The sequence below is a fragment of the Diabrotica virgifera genome, chromosome 2 (assembly GCF_917563875.1).
Source record: "Diabrotica virgifera virgifera chromosome 2, PGI_DIABVI_V3a".
NCBI lineage: Eukaryota > Metazoa > Arthropoda > Insecta > Coleoptera > Chrysomelidae > Diabrotica > Diabrotica virgifera.
In genome coordinates this window covers 71,261,223-71,276,536 of record NC_065444.1, presented here as the reverse complement: position 1 = coordinate 71,276,536, position 15,314 = coordinate 71,261,223, and the positions used below count along the sequence as shown (strand labels likewise).

Here is a 15,314-nt window from a genome sequence, read left to right as displayed (position 1 = left end):
CAAATTAACTAGACACCAGGCAGCTAATTGTCCAAATATTTCCCCTCATAACCATCCTTACAATGATAATGCAGTGCAGACAGAGATAAGACAAAATTCATCAATAAATCATACTCAACAAGATAATTTACAAAATACTCCGACAATTTCAAATACCACTCCCTCCACACTTACTAAGCCTTCTCAAATCACATCACAAACGGTAGTCATCCCACATTTATCAATAAACCCATCCCAACAACTTTCACTACAAAACAAACCTCCACATGTGACCACTTCTTCAGTTAACACTACAATCGCAACACCTACATCGTCTGAGTCATCATCTAATACCCAAACACAAAAATCAACCTCACCTGAAACAAGCCAACACTTACCTGTAAATAAAAATACACACACGAATACTCACGAACCCCAGATAACTTCGAACAAAGCAACAGAAAAAGAACCTTAGAAGATGCAATCTCACCACCCACCGAAGACAACTTCGAAAAACCTAAACTTCAATTAAAGAAAAAAACCAAAACTGATGACCAAAACTTAACAGATGAGACATCAAATATTCAAACATTACTAGAACCAGTTAGAGAATATGTAGAAAGCGAAATGCAATTACTAAGCTTCGATCAAGTAGTGGATCTATTCGAAAATATAAAAGGAGCAAAAGACATAATCAGCGTAACAAAATTATATTCAGAAGACTCTCATGCACTTATGAAGTTTCTATCGGACTTACATCCATATTATACCGACAAAAGAATGAAAACCCAAAGCACCAAATTAATAGGAAAACTTGGCAAACACATAGGTTTACGCGATGTAATAAAAACTCTGACAACATTGTCGGGAGAAGATTCCGACTAATCTGTAAATTCCTCTTAAGACTAGCCCATTTAGCATCCTTCAGCCACGACTCCATTCTTATTAACGAGGTTTCTTCCGATAACCTGAAGTCAGAAATAAAAGATAAAGTGTTAAGTGCGTAGAAAATTAGTGGAGTGCATCGCAAACATAAACACCTGTTTACGCGAACTGTGCCGCCTATGTGTGAAAACTGTGAAACATCACTCTTCGTGAAGCATATATTAACTTAGTGCAAAACATATGAAGCAACAAGAAAATGAACGCTATCCCAAAGAATATAAAGGAAGCCTTAGGAATCAACACGAACGTTAAAAACACAATAAGTTTTATCAAAGACTCTGGACTGTATCAGTAACCCTGGTGGTTACAGCGTAAATAAATAATAAAAAAAACAAATTCACAGAAAGCTTAAAAATATGGAATGAGAACGAAAAATGGACGATATTGATGTTGAGATTAAAAAAAGAGAAAATAGAAAATGGATAATCCGAAAAACATTACAACTAACAGAAAAAAAAAAAGAAAAAAATATACATAGTAGTAAAATAGTGCAGTCACTGAAGGTGGATATGAGCTCAACTCCGATTTCGTTCAACCTCCATCGATTTGCATGAAAATTGGTGAGTGGTTAGAGGATATCTCAAGGAACAAAGGTGACATGGTGCCAACTTGCGTATTTACCCTGGGGTGGATGCCACCCCTTCTTGGGGGTGAAAATTATTTTATTAAAAATAACCCCATAGTTAGATAGGGGGATAAATTCTAAGCAAAATGTGTTATATAAAGTTATTAAAATAAATCAAAACTTTTTGAATTATTAAAGATCAAAGATTTTAATTTTTCGTGAGAAAAATGCATGATTTTAACCGATTTTTCATAAATAACTCAAAAACTGTTTTTACAAAAGTTTTTACAAAAAAAGTTATTATTACCAAAATTGAAGCTAATAAAAAATGAAATAAACTGCTTACTAAAAAACCTTTTAATGTTAAACTAAAAGCGAGTTATAGGTAATTGAATGTATATTTTTTTCGACGAGTGCCCAAATCTAGGTATTCAAGCTTAAATTACGGGAAAATGATGCATTTTATAACATAAACTTATTAATAATTTGTAAAAGTACTTAGAAATATCTATCAAATTAGATCCCGAACAAGTTATTACCATTAAAATTTATGCTCCAAAAATTTTTCAAACTTTATCTCTTAAAATTTTTTCAAAAAAATGTTATCGTTTTTTTAATAACTCCGTTAATTTTTACGACATCACGTTCACCTAACAACAATTTGAAAGACAATTCCAAGGGCTATTAAATCACGTTAAATTTAATCTTTTAAACACATTACTTTTTTAAAAATCAAAAGTTAAATGGCCACGGTTGCATGGTTCTTGCAGCAAAATTTAAGCTTTAAACGTTTCTATCTCGGATATTTTTCACCCTACAGAAATAGTAAATAAGCTAAAATATTTGATGTAGAAAAAACTAAAATTTCGTTATATATAATTTTTTACGTATATTGACTATTTTTGGAGTTATTATCGAAAGAAAATTAAAAGATCCATACATTCAATTACCGATAACTCACTTTGAATTAACAATATCTAGTTTTTAGTTCTGAAGATTGTATTAAATTTTTTATTATCTTTAATTTTGGTAAGAATAACTTTTTTGTAAAAGCTCATAGTTTTTGAGTTATACGTGAAAAACAGCTTTAAAACATGCATTTTTTACGAAAAAATAAAATCTTTGATCTTTAATAACTCAAAAAGTATTGATTTATGTTAATAACTTTATATAACAAATTTTGCTTAGAATTTATCCCTCTATCGAGTTATGGTATTATTTTTAATAAAATAATCGTCACCCCCGAAAAGGGGTGGCACCCACCCCAGGATAAAAGCGCAAGTTAGCATCATGTCACCTTTGTTCCTTGAGGTATCCTCTCAGTACTCACCAATTTTCATGAAAATCGATGGAGGTTCAACGAAATCTGAGGTGAAAACCTTCAGTGACTGCACTAAAAAGCCAGCCAGAAAAGATAAAAGATGTACGTACATGATATGCTCAAAATGTCAGAAAGAGCTGCGCAAGAAAACGTCCTGATACAATACACCAGCATACAAATTTTGACGGAAAAAATTATACAAAGATGGAAAGAACGCTTTAAAGAAATATATTCCAAACAGGAGGCAACAGCAATTTAGGTGAAGAAAGTATAGGAGTTAAACGTTAGCACAGATGAAATTATGAGAAAAAATACAAAGCACACTGAAACAACTAAAAATGACAAAGCCGCTGAAACTGACATCCTGCCGATCGATTTAATAAAAACTGACGCAAACGAATCAATAGAATTGATACACAAATTCTTTCACAAGATGGGCCGATGATGAGCTATCAAAGGAATGGACAAATGTGTAATCATTAAGATACCAAAAAAAAAGGGCGATCTAAGTAGATGCGAATATTGCCACACCCAACATAATATCTAAGATTATATTGAATAGACTGAAGCCAGAGCTAGACAAGAAACTAAGAAGCAACCAAGCAGGCTTTCATGCTAAACGCTCCACTATCAACTACATTTGTACTCTAAGAATTAGCTTGGAACAAGCTAGCGAATGGCGAAGAAATTTAAATATAATAAGAAAAATAAGAAAATCTACGGTTTCGTTTTGATTTAAATCTGTCTCCCTCCATCCTCCGATAGTACTATTTCTAGGTCTACCTGTTGTCAAGGAAGCTCTGAAGAAGACAAATTTACACCATCACCACCGTAGTTTCTCGATATAAATTAAAACAATTTATAGCGCAGTATGGTTAGAACGCCCTCTAACGGGGAATAAGTGAAATTAATTTCGACTCGATTCAAGTTCTCTGTTTAACCCAGGTATGACAATACCAAAAGGCAACGTTAGGAAAACATTCCAATTTTCGGTTCAGAGAACTTGTATGAATCGAGTCTGTGTACTCTAATACAGAGTATGGCATTAGTAAAATAAGAAAATCTACGGTTTCATTTTGATTTAATTCATTTCACTTATTTTCCGTTAGAGGGCGTTCTAACCATACTGCGATATAAATTCTTTAATTTATATCGAGAAACTACGGTCGTGATGGTGTAAATTTGTCTTCTTCAGAGCCTCCTTGACAACAGGTAGACCTAGAAATAGTATGGAGAGAGACAGATTTAAATCAAAACGAAACCGTAGATTTTCTTATTTTACTAATGCCATACTCTGTATTAGAGTACACAGACTCGATTCATACGAGTTCTCTGAACAGAAAATTGGAATGTTTTCCTAACGGTGCCTTTTAGTATTGTCATAACTGGGTTAAACAGAGAACTTGAATCGAGTCGAAATTCATTTCATTTATAAATATAATGTTTATTGATTTCAAAAAGTATAAAGAGAGAGCAAATGTGGAAGATTCTGAAACTACCAATGAAATACATCAACCTGATCCGATTATTCTACAAGAGATATAGAGCCAGGTGGAACATGTGGGGGAAATGGTAGAAGATATAGCTATACAAACCGGAGTTAAACAAGAATGCGGACTGTCCCCGACATTATATTTCTAATCATAACGGATTGGATCATGAAGAAAGTTAGGGATAAAAAACTGGTAATAGGTGGAATTTGCACAATCAGTTGGAGGACTTGGAGTTCGCAGACGTCTCCTAATCCAACATAGCAACCATATGCAGAAGAAGATCGACAAACTTAACAAAATACTCCAATGTAATGGGTCTTAAGATAAATACAGAAAACGAACAGCCAAGAAACTAAAAATAAAAGAAAATAGAAGACAAGTATAGCAAGTAGATAACTGTACAATATCTGGTATCTACCATGAAAAAGAAGGCGGTAGTAGATGAGATATAGAAAAAAGAATAATAAAGGCACAATATGCATATAACTCCTAAAAGAAAATCTGGAATACTTTCATCAAGTACTTAAGGGCACCCAAAGTCCGACAATAGAATTTTTTAAGTTTTTTGGGTTATGATTGAAAATTATTCTCTGAAATCTTCTCTTTCTAACGGTATTATTGTATAAAATTTCCATGGTTACAAAACTATTTGTTTTCTGAACGTCTGCACTCAACTTACCGTGTACCGGTAGCTTTATAGCCTATTACAGTGTTTTACGTCTTTGCAATTTCCCGAATACTAAGTTTTTCACTTTTGATGTCAAATATCTCTGGTTCCTTAGAGGATCGAAGATCCAAATTTTTACAGTAGTTGTAGATAGATAATATCTAGTCCCGCGTAAAGTTTTATTGAAAAATGTACAAAAACAAGTAAAATAAAAAATAAAAGCTAAATTTTTTTGGGTTTTTTTGTAAGAGTATTTTAAAAATTTTTAAAATAAATGTTTCTTTTTCCGCAAATCGCCAGGAAATTTTGACATTCCTGTCAAAATTTCTTGAAGAAAAAGTCAGGACTTCCTTACTGTAAGGAAATGTCATTTCCTTACTGTAAGGAAATGATATTTCCGTACAGTTGTTAGTGTTCTACATAAATGATAGAAAACACATTGCTATTAAAACCTTGTAAATTACCTTAATCATTAAATTTTCTTTATCTGGAGCTTCCTGGATAAATTTTTCAATTTCTTCCTTCGTTAAAATCTTAGATTTCTTTGCCCTATAACCTTGAGCTTGCCGTTTCAATAAAGAACGAAGTTTTGAGTATGTAGATATATCTACATTGTGTTTAAGTGCAAGGGTTGACTTCAGCATTGAATAATTGGCCCATAATGTTGAAGATTTCATCTTTAAACAAAGGTCTAGGAAGTATGCCATTACAACATTTTCTGAGAAAGAACTCGTATTTTTACTCATGCGATAATTCATAAAACGTCTGTATGCATTTTCGTACTTTTCTCTTGATTTCTTTGGCAATAATTCTAATGAAGCAGTATTCACTGCCTCAACCAGCTCTGGAGGAGTCCCAGGAATGGAAATTTCATCATCACTTATCATTTTACTTTCGAGAACACCAGCAATTAAATTTATAAGCGTCAAGTTTGACAATTCAACCTCAATACGTTTCCATAGTAACCCAAGTAATTTTATTAGGAATTTCAAAGCACCATTTATTTGGGAATAAAATTATCGCGTTTTTTTTAAATCAATCAATATCTGTCGAATTTTAAACGATTTGCGGAAAAATAGTATGTTTACCTCGTAGGAAAAGCCACATTCCTGGACTCTGTGTTGCTAAGTCTCGGCTTGCGCCTCGACTTAGCAATCTTCACAGTCGTCCAGGAATGTTAAGCTTTTCCTACCCGGTAAACAATGTACTATTACTCTATCTTTACAAAAATCTACGCGGGACTAAACAATACATGTAGTTTCAAAATAAAATAAAAATTAGGTCTCTAAGTGCTTTGGTTACAGAGCTATGTGACATAATGTTAACATTGTCGTTAAATGGGACTTTGGGTACCCTTAACGGTCAAATCCATCACTTATTAAAGATTTGCATGCATATACATATAAAGAATTTTCCCTATATACTCACTCTAAAAATCCAGGTTTATGTTTTAATTCTACATGATCCCCAAATTGTATTTGGCATTGAAGCCCGGCAAATTCGCAAGCCTTGTCTTGTGTAATCGGATGAGTTCCTTGCAAGATCGCATCTCTGGCTTGTACATACAGCAGATTTAATTGCACAGGATCTCTCGAGTCGATATTCTGATCTGAATAGAAGAACTTCCTCCTGAGCAACACCGTTTGCATTTCATCGATTCCCTGTTCACGTAATGTTTTAGAGGGATCGAGCCAATTGACCTCATCGTCAGTGTGTAGCTTCTTACGCAATTGTTCCATTTTTGCGTCTCTTTCTCTTTCCTCTTTCTTTCGTTTTAAAGTGAGGGTACCGTAGTTGCGGTTGTCGATGTTTTCTTGATTTTCCAAGTCTTCTAAAACGAGGGAGTACTCGTCGTGGTTCGTTATCCCCAGTTTTGTGCAAATGACGACCATAAGGTTTGCTATTATTTGTGAATCGTCCACCATCATTGTTTTTACCGCACCTACAAGAGAAATAATTAATAGACACACATTAAATCTTAATAATAGGTAAAAAATAATACAGATGTGAGCAAAAGGCATCAAACGTAATGGTAGGGGAGCCCAAGCGGGAATTTTTGCAGTTACTCGAGCGCGTCAGATTATCATATGGGGAGAAACCTGGTACCCTGCAGATGTACCTCTACTATACAGGGTGTTAGTAAATAAGTATGAAACATTTTAAGGTCTAATTCTACATGAAAAAATAATGCCGGTTTGCTCTATAAACATATGTCCGCAAATGCTTCGTTTCCGAGATACGAGGTGTTGAAATTATTATTTCAAATTGCCAATTTATTTATTGCTCTAAGACCAGTTGAGCTATTAAAATGAAATTTGGTGAGTTTTATGATGTAGTTATTGCGCATTTTTTGACATACAATGAAGAATTTTGTATTCATCATTGGCGCGCATACGGGTAATAGTCTGAATTTTTCTAAAGAAAAAAATAGTACGCCACTGAGATATTTCACAATAAAAATTATTTTTACATTCCACATTTAATTTTTAATAAAAACCTTTCTTGCTCTTTTTTCATATGGTGCACCGTTTTTATGCAGAAAAATAAAACATCTTGGCGCGTATTTTTCATTTCTTAATACATTATCAAGAACTATCCAATATAATAATACTAAACTAAAACAATAACAGAAAATATTACTAATAAGATTTAGACTAGGTGCAAAGCTGCAAGAAATGTTTAAAATGATCTCCTTTACAGGCAACAGAAGAATTTTATATTCATCATTGGCGCGCGTAAGGCTAATGGTCTGAATTTTTTAAGAAAAAAATAGTACGCCACTGAGATATGCCAAACTAAAAATCATTTTTGAATTGCTGGTTTAATTAACGACAAAATATCTTTCTTTCCTTTTTTTCATATACGGCGCCATTTTTATGCAAAAAATAAAATATCTTAACGTTTACAAAGTATTTGAACTAAGTTTCTATGAAAACTACCTCAAATACATTGTAAGCGTTAAGATGTTTTATTTTTTTTGTATAAAAACGACGTATTGTATGGAAAAATGGCAAGAAAGATTTTTTGTCGTAAGTTTAACGAGGAATTCAATAACGATTTTTAGTTTAAAGGCGTACTATTTTTTTCTTAAAAAATTCAGACCATTACCCGTACGCGCGCCAATGATGAATACAAAATTCTTAATTGTATGTCAAAAAATGCGAAATAACTACCTTCTAAAACTCACCAAATTTCATTTTCATAGCTCAACTGGTCTTAGAGCAATTAATAAATTGGCAGTTTGAAATAAAAATTTCAACACCCCGTATCTCAAAAACGAAGCATTTGCGGACATATGTATATAAAGCAAACCGGCATTATTTTTCATGTTGAATTAGCCTTTAAAATTTTTCATACTTATTTACTAACACCCTGTATATTGGCTCTTAACACAGGGGAGTTCGTTAAGGGGGCCCGAAAAAAAAATCTCTCCTTAAAGACTCGAAATTGTCAGATTAAGATAAGGCAAGTTAAGTACATGCAAAAGAGTGTATATTTCAAAAATCTGACGATTTGAGCTGGGCGTAAGGAAATGGGTGATTCCCAAAGTTTCACAAGAAAAAAAGCGAATATTTCGCGAAATGAATGACAGATCGAAAAATTAAAAAAATACGTTCTCAATATTTTTTAAAAATCTATCGAATGATACCAAAGACGACTTCCCACGGAGAGGGGTGGAGGGTAAATTTAAGATTTTAAATACGAATCCCGCAATATTTCGCGAAATGAACATCAGATCGAAAAAGTGTAAAATACACTTATTCAATATTTTTGAAAAATCTATCGAATGGCACCAAACACGACCCCCACAAAGGTGGGGTGGGGGGTTACTTTAAAATTTTAAATAGGAGCCCCCATTTATTATTGCAGGTTTGGATTCCTTACGAAAAAATAGGTAACTTTTATTCGAAACATTTTTTCGAATTATGGATAGATGGCGTTATAATTGGAAAAAACGATTGCTGGAAATAGAAAATTTAATTAAAAAATGGCAAGCGCCCACTAAAATGGAAAACTTTACTCAACTTTTTTTGACTTTAGGACCTACTCTTCACAACCCAATAGGTCCCCATAACGCTCGAGTGACTGCACATTTAGCATACTTTGCTCCCCTACCATAATGGTTTTCTTAATAAAAACCTAACATAAGCTGAGACATGGCTATAATAGCGGACAATACGAAGGAGCTGCAAGATTGAGTGAATATAATAAATGGAAAGGGGGAGGAGGACGTAATTACCATCATCATAGCAAAAACCGAATATACGGTAATCAGCAGACAACCCAATATGGCAGCTCAGTTGAATATAAATAATAGAGCTATTGAAAGGGATGAAAGATTTAAAATATCTTGGAGCTACATTAGACAGCAAGCGTGTGACTGTGACCTGGAAGTGAAGATAAGAGTAGCAATGGTAAAAAACGTAAAGTTACTTTAACCATTAGAATCCGGGTCCTGAAATGCTACATACGATCCATCCTGGTGTACGGAAGTGAGAAATGGTTACAAGTCAGATGTCTGAATCGTGTGGAGGATTTCGGAATGTGGTGTCTCAGAAGGCAGTTAACAATTCCGTGGTGGACCATGTAAAAAATGATAAGGTCTTAAGAAGAGCTAATATCTAAAGAGAATTATTAGATCTCGTTAAGCAACGAAAGGTGTCATAATCCGGCTATATTCTACGAAATAATCTCCTAAATATCATCTTGATGGGTAAAGTAGAAGGTTGAAGAGGCCCTAGACTCTAGACGAAAGCAACTTTCATGGTTCAGTGACATAAAAAAACAGTGGGGCATTTCTGACGTCAGTACGATAATAAGAAGAGGGGAAGAATTCTAATAAATTAAAATATCCTCACAAAAAACCTTAAAACTACAAAAGGATCTCAAAAAGTTTAAATTTAATTTTAAGATCAAATTCAATAGAAATTAAACATGTGAAGGTATTGTCAACAGTGAAGTACTAAAACTGTAACAATTGACTAAGAAATTATTTAAATATTGCTTGTGTATATCAACAATAAAAATTAGCCAATAAAGCAGATATTAATACGAACATAATGAAGCATAATATAATTTGCTCTAAATTTTGTTATAATAAAATACTTACCGTCCAACATTTTAACTCTAAGAGGTCGCAGTTTTTTTCTATACTCAATAAGGTCTCCATTTCTTAAAATATAGTACTCTAAATTCCGTGCAGGCTCTAACCACACCCCCGTTTTATTATCTTCATCAGTGAGGAAGAGTCCGTAGTCTTTAGCTAAAATAAAACCAAAAGTAAATAATATTGCAATCCACAACAATATAGGTATTATAATTATGTATAGGTACCCTAAATCGTTCTTATAATTGAGGCCGTCAGAGCAACAGTGGCCTAAGCCAAAAATTGAGCATTTTTAGATTAATATATCAACAAAAGCAGCAACATCAAATCTTTGGATTAACAGGGGCCTACACAACCTACCTCTGTATATTTATACAAGGTGTCCCAAAAGTAGTGGAACGGTCGAATATTTCGCGACCTAAACATCGGATCGAAAAACTGAAAAATGCGTGTTCAATCATTTTCAAAAATCTATCCAATGACACTAAACACCAACCCTCACTACACCCAATGGAGGTGGGGTGGGGGGTAACTTTAAAATCTTAAATGGAAACCCCCAGTTTTTCTTGCAGATTTTAATTCGTTACGTAAAAGTAAGCAACTTTTATTCAAGACATTTTTTCGAACTGTGGATAGATGGCGCTATAATTGGGAAAAACGATTTATCCTGATACCATAGGTAAATTATAGAACCCGTCTAATATCTCACGAAATACACTTCCAAATGGGAAACTAAAAAACAGATTTTTAATCTTTTTCGAAAACTTTTCGAATAATACCAAGCGTGACCCTCCAATCCACCCCCTGGGTGTAGGGTGGGGGTAACTTTAAAATCTTAAATAGCAACCCCCACTTTTTATTACAGATTCGGATCCGTCACGAAAAATTAAGCAACATTTATTCAAAACATTTTTTGGAATTGTCAATAGATGGCGCTTTAATTGGAAAAATACGATTTATTAGCGCCATCTATCAGAAATTTTAAAAACTGTTTAGAATAAATGTTGCTTAATTTTTTATGGCGAATCCGAATCTGCAATAAAAAGTAGGGGTTGCTATTTACGATTTTAAAGTTACCCCCCACCCCACCTCCAGGGGGTGGGTTGGAGGGTCATGTTTGGTGTTATTCGATAGGCTTTCGAAAAAGATTAAAAATCTGTTTTTTGGTTTCTCATTTTGAAAGTGTATTTCGTGAGATATTAGACCGTTTCTATAATTTACCTATGGTATCAGGATAAATCGTTTTTCCCAATTATAGCGCCATCTATCCACAGTTCGAAAAAATGTCTTGAATAAAAGTTGCCTACTTTTACGTAACGAAGCCAAATTTTCAAGAAAAACTGGGGTTTCCATTTGAGATTTTTGAAGTTACCCCCCACCCCACCTCCAGGGGGTGTAGTGGGGATTGGTGTTTGGTGTCATTGGATAGATTTTTAAAAATGATTAAACACGCATTTTCAGTTTTTTGATCCGATGTTTAGTTCGCGAAATATTCGACCGTTCCGCTACTTTTGGGACACCCTATATAATGGTTATGTACATAATTTTTGTACTATGTACACATAATTTGTAGCGCCATCCTATAAACATAATGGAAATTCGAATGCAAAGACTGCATTTATCTCAAAACTTCGTTTTTGGTCTGATAGCCTCAATTCAAACAGGACTATTTGGTAATTTTTGCTTTATGTTTTACCGCTGCTCAAAATTATCGAATACTCAACCGAGTAGCGACGGGGGTATACTTTACTCTTTACTGGCGTATAAATCACAGAACATGTAATATGCCACAAACAAATATGGAGCGTATATAACCTCGGTTAAATAACAGCACAGTTTTCCCGAGATTTAAACAGTATTTATATAAGGTCATGGCTACAATCGCAATATAAAGTTTATGCCAAAATAAACAAAAATAAAAAAATATCTTTTATAGTTAATTCTCTAGGAAACATATTGAAACAAGTTAATAGCAAACGGCGAAAATATAAGACACGTACAAGTCGGGGAAGAAAACGTAGAGGATGTTACATGCTAGGTAAGTCAAAAACTCATCCTACAGGGACAAAATAAAATCAGAGAAGATCTTCTTCTTCTTTTTATACAGACTTGAGTCTCTCTCTTTTTCAATATACCTCCAATAAGTTGTCGTTTCATCGTTTTCATGGTATTCCTATTGGGGAGCCACCCGTCTTTACTACCCTATTTTACATTCTACAGTTCTATTTCTTATTTCTATATTCTTATATTCTATATTTTATTTCTTACCCAGTCTTTGATATTATCCACCTTGCATTTCTGTCGTATATCAGTACTTCTAGCACTGTCCCATAGTGTCTCTTAGCATCTTTTCTAAGGGTTTTCATCCCTGCTGTTTTTTGTCCTCTCTGTGTTAGGTCGTGTTTCTACCGCATATTATGTCATTATTGTTCTAATGATTGTTTTGTAAATTCGGACTTTCATTTGTTTCCCGATATTTATATTTCTCCATATTGTTTCATTCAGGCACAGTGAGGCACTGTTTGCCCTATCTTCCACTTCTGTTTCGAGCTTTCCGTAGCTAGATAGTGTGATTATTTTACCCTCAACTCTAATATAAATCTTAGCAGATTTACTGATACACTAAACATGCATTTTGTGTTTTGTGGGGAGATTAACATTGCGTGCTATATTAAATTGGTGCAGCATTAGTTGTAAATCATCTTCTTTGAGAGATTACTATTGCGTCGTCTGCATGGCAGATTCATTTAAGTTGTTTTTCTCACATTTGGTATCAGTATTTAGTTCTTACTTTTTTATTATTTCATCCATGACCAGCTTGAACGATAGAATACTCAGAGAAAATAAAAAAATGCAGCTTACACTGACATCACTTGGTAAATTAAAATCAGTTTTTAGATTCTTTACATCTCCTCCTCCTCAGTCGTTTCCTCATTGCTGAGTGTCGTGATTCCATATAATACGAGCAACTATCTCTCTCTCCATCGACTTCTGTCCTGAGCTTCCCTCATGGATTCAGAGAATGTTTTTCCACTGGTTTTCTGTACTTGATCCGTCCATCGAGTAGGTGAGCGACCTCTACTTCTGCACCCTACAACGTTTCCCGAAATTATAAGTCTCTCAAGATTATCATCACTTCTTCTTGCAATATGGCCGAAAAATTTTAAGACGGTGGAGAGGCAAATAGAGGAATGTCGAGTCTGAATATTAAGCTCTTGGAGAGATTCTTTACATAAACCAACAAAAATCAAAAGTATTCACAGAATTCGTACTCCTTACATGCCCTGACTACATACATCTGTTCCTATTTGTTTTTAGCTGCCCAGTACTGTACATCATAGCTGGTCTTGCCACACAATTGGCAGCCTCAAATTTCATCCACCCCGCTCTAATTATACTACATACATCTCTATCTACCAGATGGTCTGATAAGTCACCTCCTTTGAAATAATGAGAAATAGCTTTTCCAGAAAATTATATTTCATTCAATATAGTCAGTCTTTTTTAGCTCAATACAACGACTCCAGCGATTTTTTAACTGTTGTATCTTCTTCTTCTTCATGTGCCATCTTCTCTAAAAAGGTCGGCAACCATCATGGCAATTCGCACTTTCGATACCGCTGCTCTAAGGAGAACAGAAGTGCAATTAAACCAAGTTCTCAAATTGTTTAACCAGGAGATAAGTCTTCTTCCACGACTCCTTCTACAGTGTACTCTTCGTTGTATTGTTAATTGCATGAAGTTATACAGCTCGCCCCACATGACATAGATGTTGCAGTTTTCTAACTTTAATTGTATTTAAAACCTCTCTTTCTTTTCCTATTCTTCTCAATACCTCGACATTCGTGACTCTATCCACCCAACTTATTCTTAGTATCCTTCTGTAGGCCCATAACTCGAAGGCTTCTAATATGTCCGAAAGAGTCCGTTCTGTATGTCGTCCGAATAATGTGACTCTGGAAACTCTGCAAAATTGGCATTTGTTTCATTAATTATTTCTACGTTCGAGCTGAATTTTTATGGTAGGGGAGCCCAAGCGGGAATTTTTGCAGTTACTCGACCGCGTCAGATTATCATATGGAGAGAAACCTGGTAGCCTACAGATGTACCTCTACCATATATTCGCTCATAACACAGGGAAGTTCGTTAAGGGGGGCCCGAAAAAAAATCTATCCTTAAAAATACTCGAAATTGTCAGATTAAGGTAAGGTAAGTTAAGTACATGCAAAAGAGTGTATATTTCAAAAATCTGACGATTTGAGCGTCTAAGGAAATGGGCGAGTCAAAAAGTTTCACAAAAAAAAGAGAATATTTCGCGAAATGAACGTCAGATCGAAAAACTAAAAAATACGTCTTCAATGTTTTTCAAAAATCTATCGAATGGTACTAAACATGACCCCCCATGGAGATGGGTGGGGGTAAATTTAAAATTTTAAATACAAACCTCGCGATATTTCGCAAAATGAACATCAGATCGAAAAACTGCAAAATACACTTTCAAAATGTTGAAAAATCTATCGAATGGTACCAATCACTACCCCCCACGAAGGCGGGGTGGGGGTTACTTTAAAATCTTAAATTGGACCCCCAAATTTTTATTGCAGATTTGGATTCTCTACGTAAAAATAAGCAACTTTTATTCGAGACATTTTTTCGAATTATGGATAGATGGCGCTATAATTGGAAAAAGCGATTGTTGGAAATGGAAAATTAAATTAAAAAATGGCAAGCGCCCGCTAAAATGGAAAATTTTACTTAACTTTTTTTGGTTTTAGGGCCTACTCTGCACAACCCAATAGGTCCCCTCGAGTGACTGCAAATTTAGCATATTTTGCTCCCTTACTAATTATTTACGATTCAGATTTGGAAACAGTGATATCTTCAGATATGAGGACACAGATCTTCAGACTTGGGAACACCTAATATTCGAAGGGGCTAAATCAGGAGAATAAGGCGGATGAGAAAATTAGAGGCCGAACTCATGAAAATTATTGGCATTTTCATAACGCTCTTGTATAGCCGGTGAATTGTTTCTGGAGAACCAACATTTTTTTCTTCTGCACAAGAGGCCGTTTATTATTGAGGCTATTAGTAGTTTTACTTGTTTCAAGATAATATGTAGTTACTTAAAATTATGCCTTTGCAAGCCCAAAATGCAGTGGTCATAACCATTCTGATCCATTAATCCATTTTTGGCCGCTTCATACATACAAATACAAATGATAGGAACTGAAAAG

At 34.4% G+C, this 15,314-nt stretch overlaps 1 protein-coding gene across 6 annotated transcripts in view; it reads right to left on the bottom strand.

Annotated features, from left to right (window-relative positions):
* Nucleotides 1–15,314, bottom strand: part of LOC114331131 (talin-2) — a 272,902-nt gene that overhangs the window by 95,135 nt on the left and 162,453 nt on the right. For all 6 annotated transcript variants that reach the window (XR_007696403.1, XM_050643759.1, XM_050643761.1 and 3 more), the window contains exons 3-4: nt 10,081–10,233; nt 6,399–6,912 (exon numbers count right to left, since the gene is read on the bottom strand). Coding sequence is in view for 5 of the 6 variants with exons in the window: in XM_050643759.1 (XP_050499716.1) it covers nt 6,399–6,912; nt 10,081–10,233 (667 nt within the window). In the remaining variant the exon portion in view is untranslated. The remainder of the gene's footprint in view (nt 1–6,398; nt 6,913–10,080; nt 10,234–15,314) is intronic.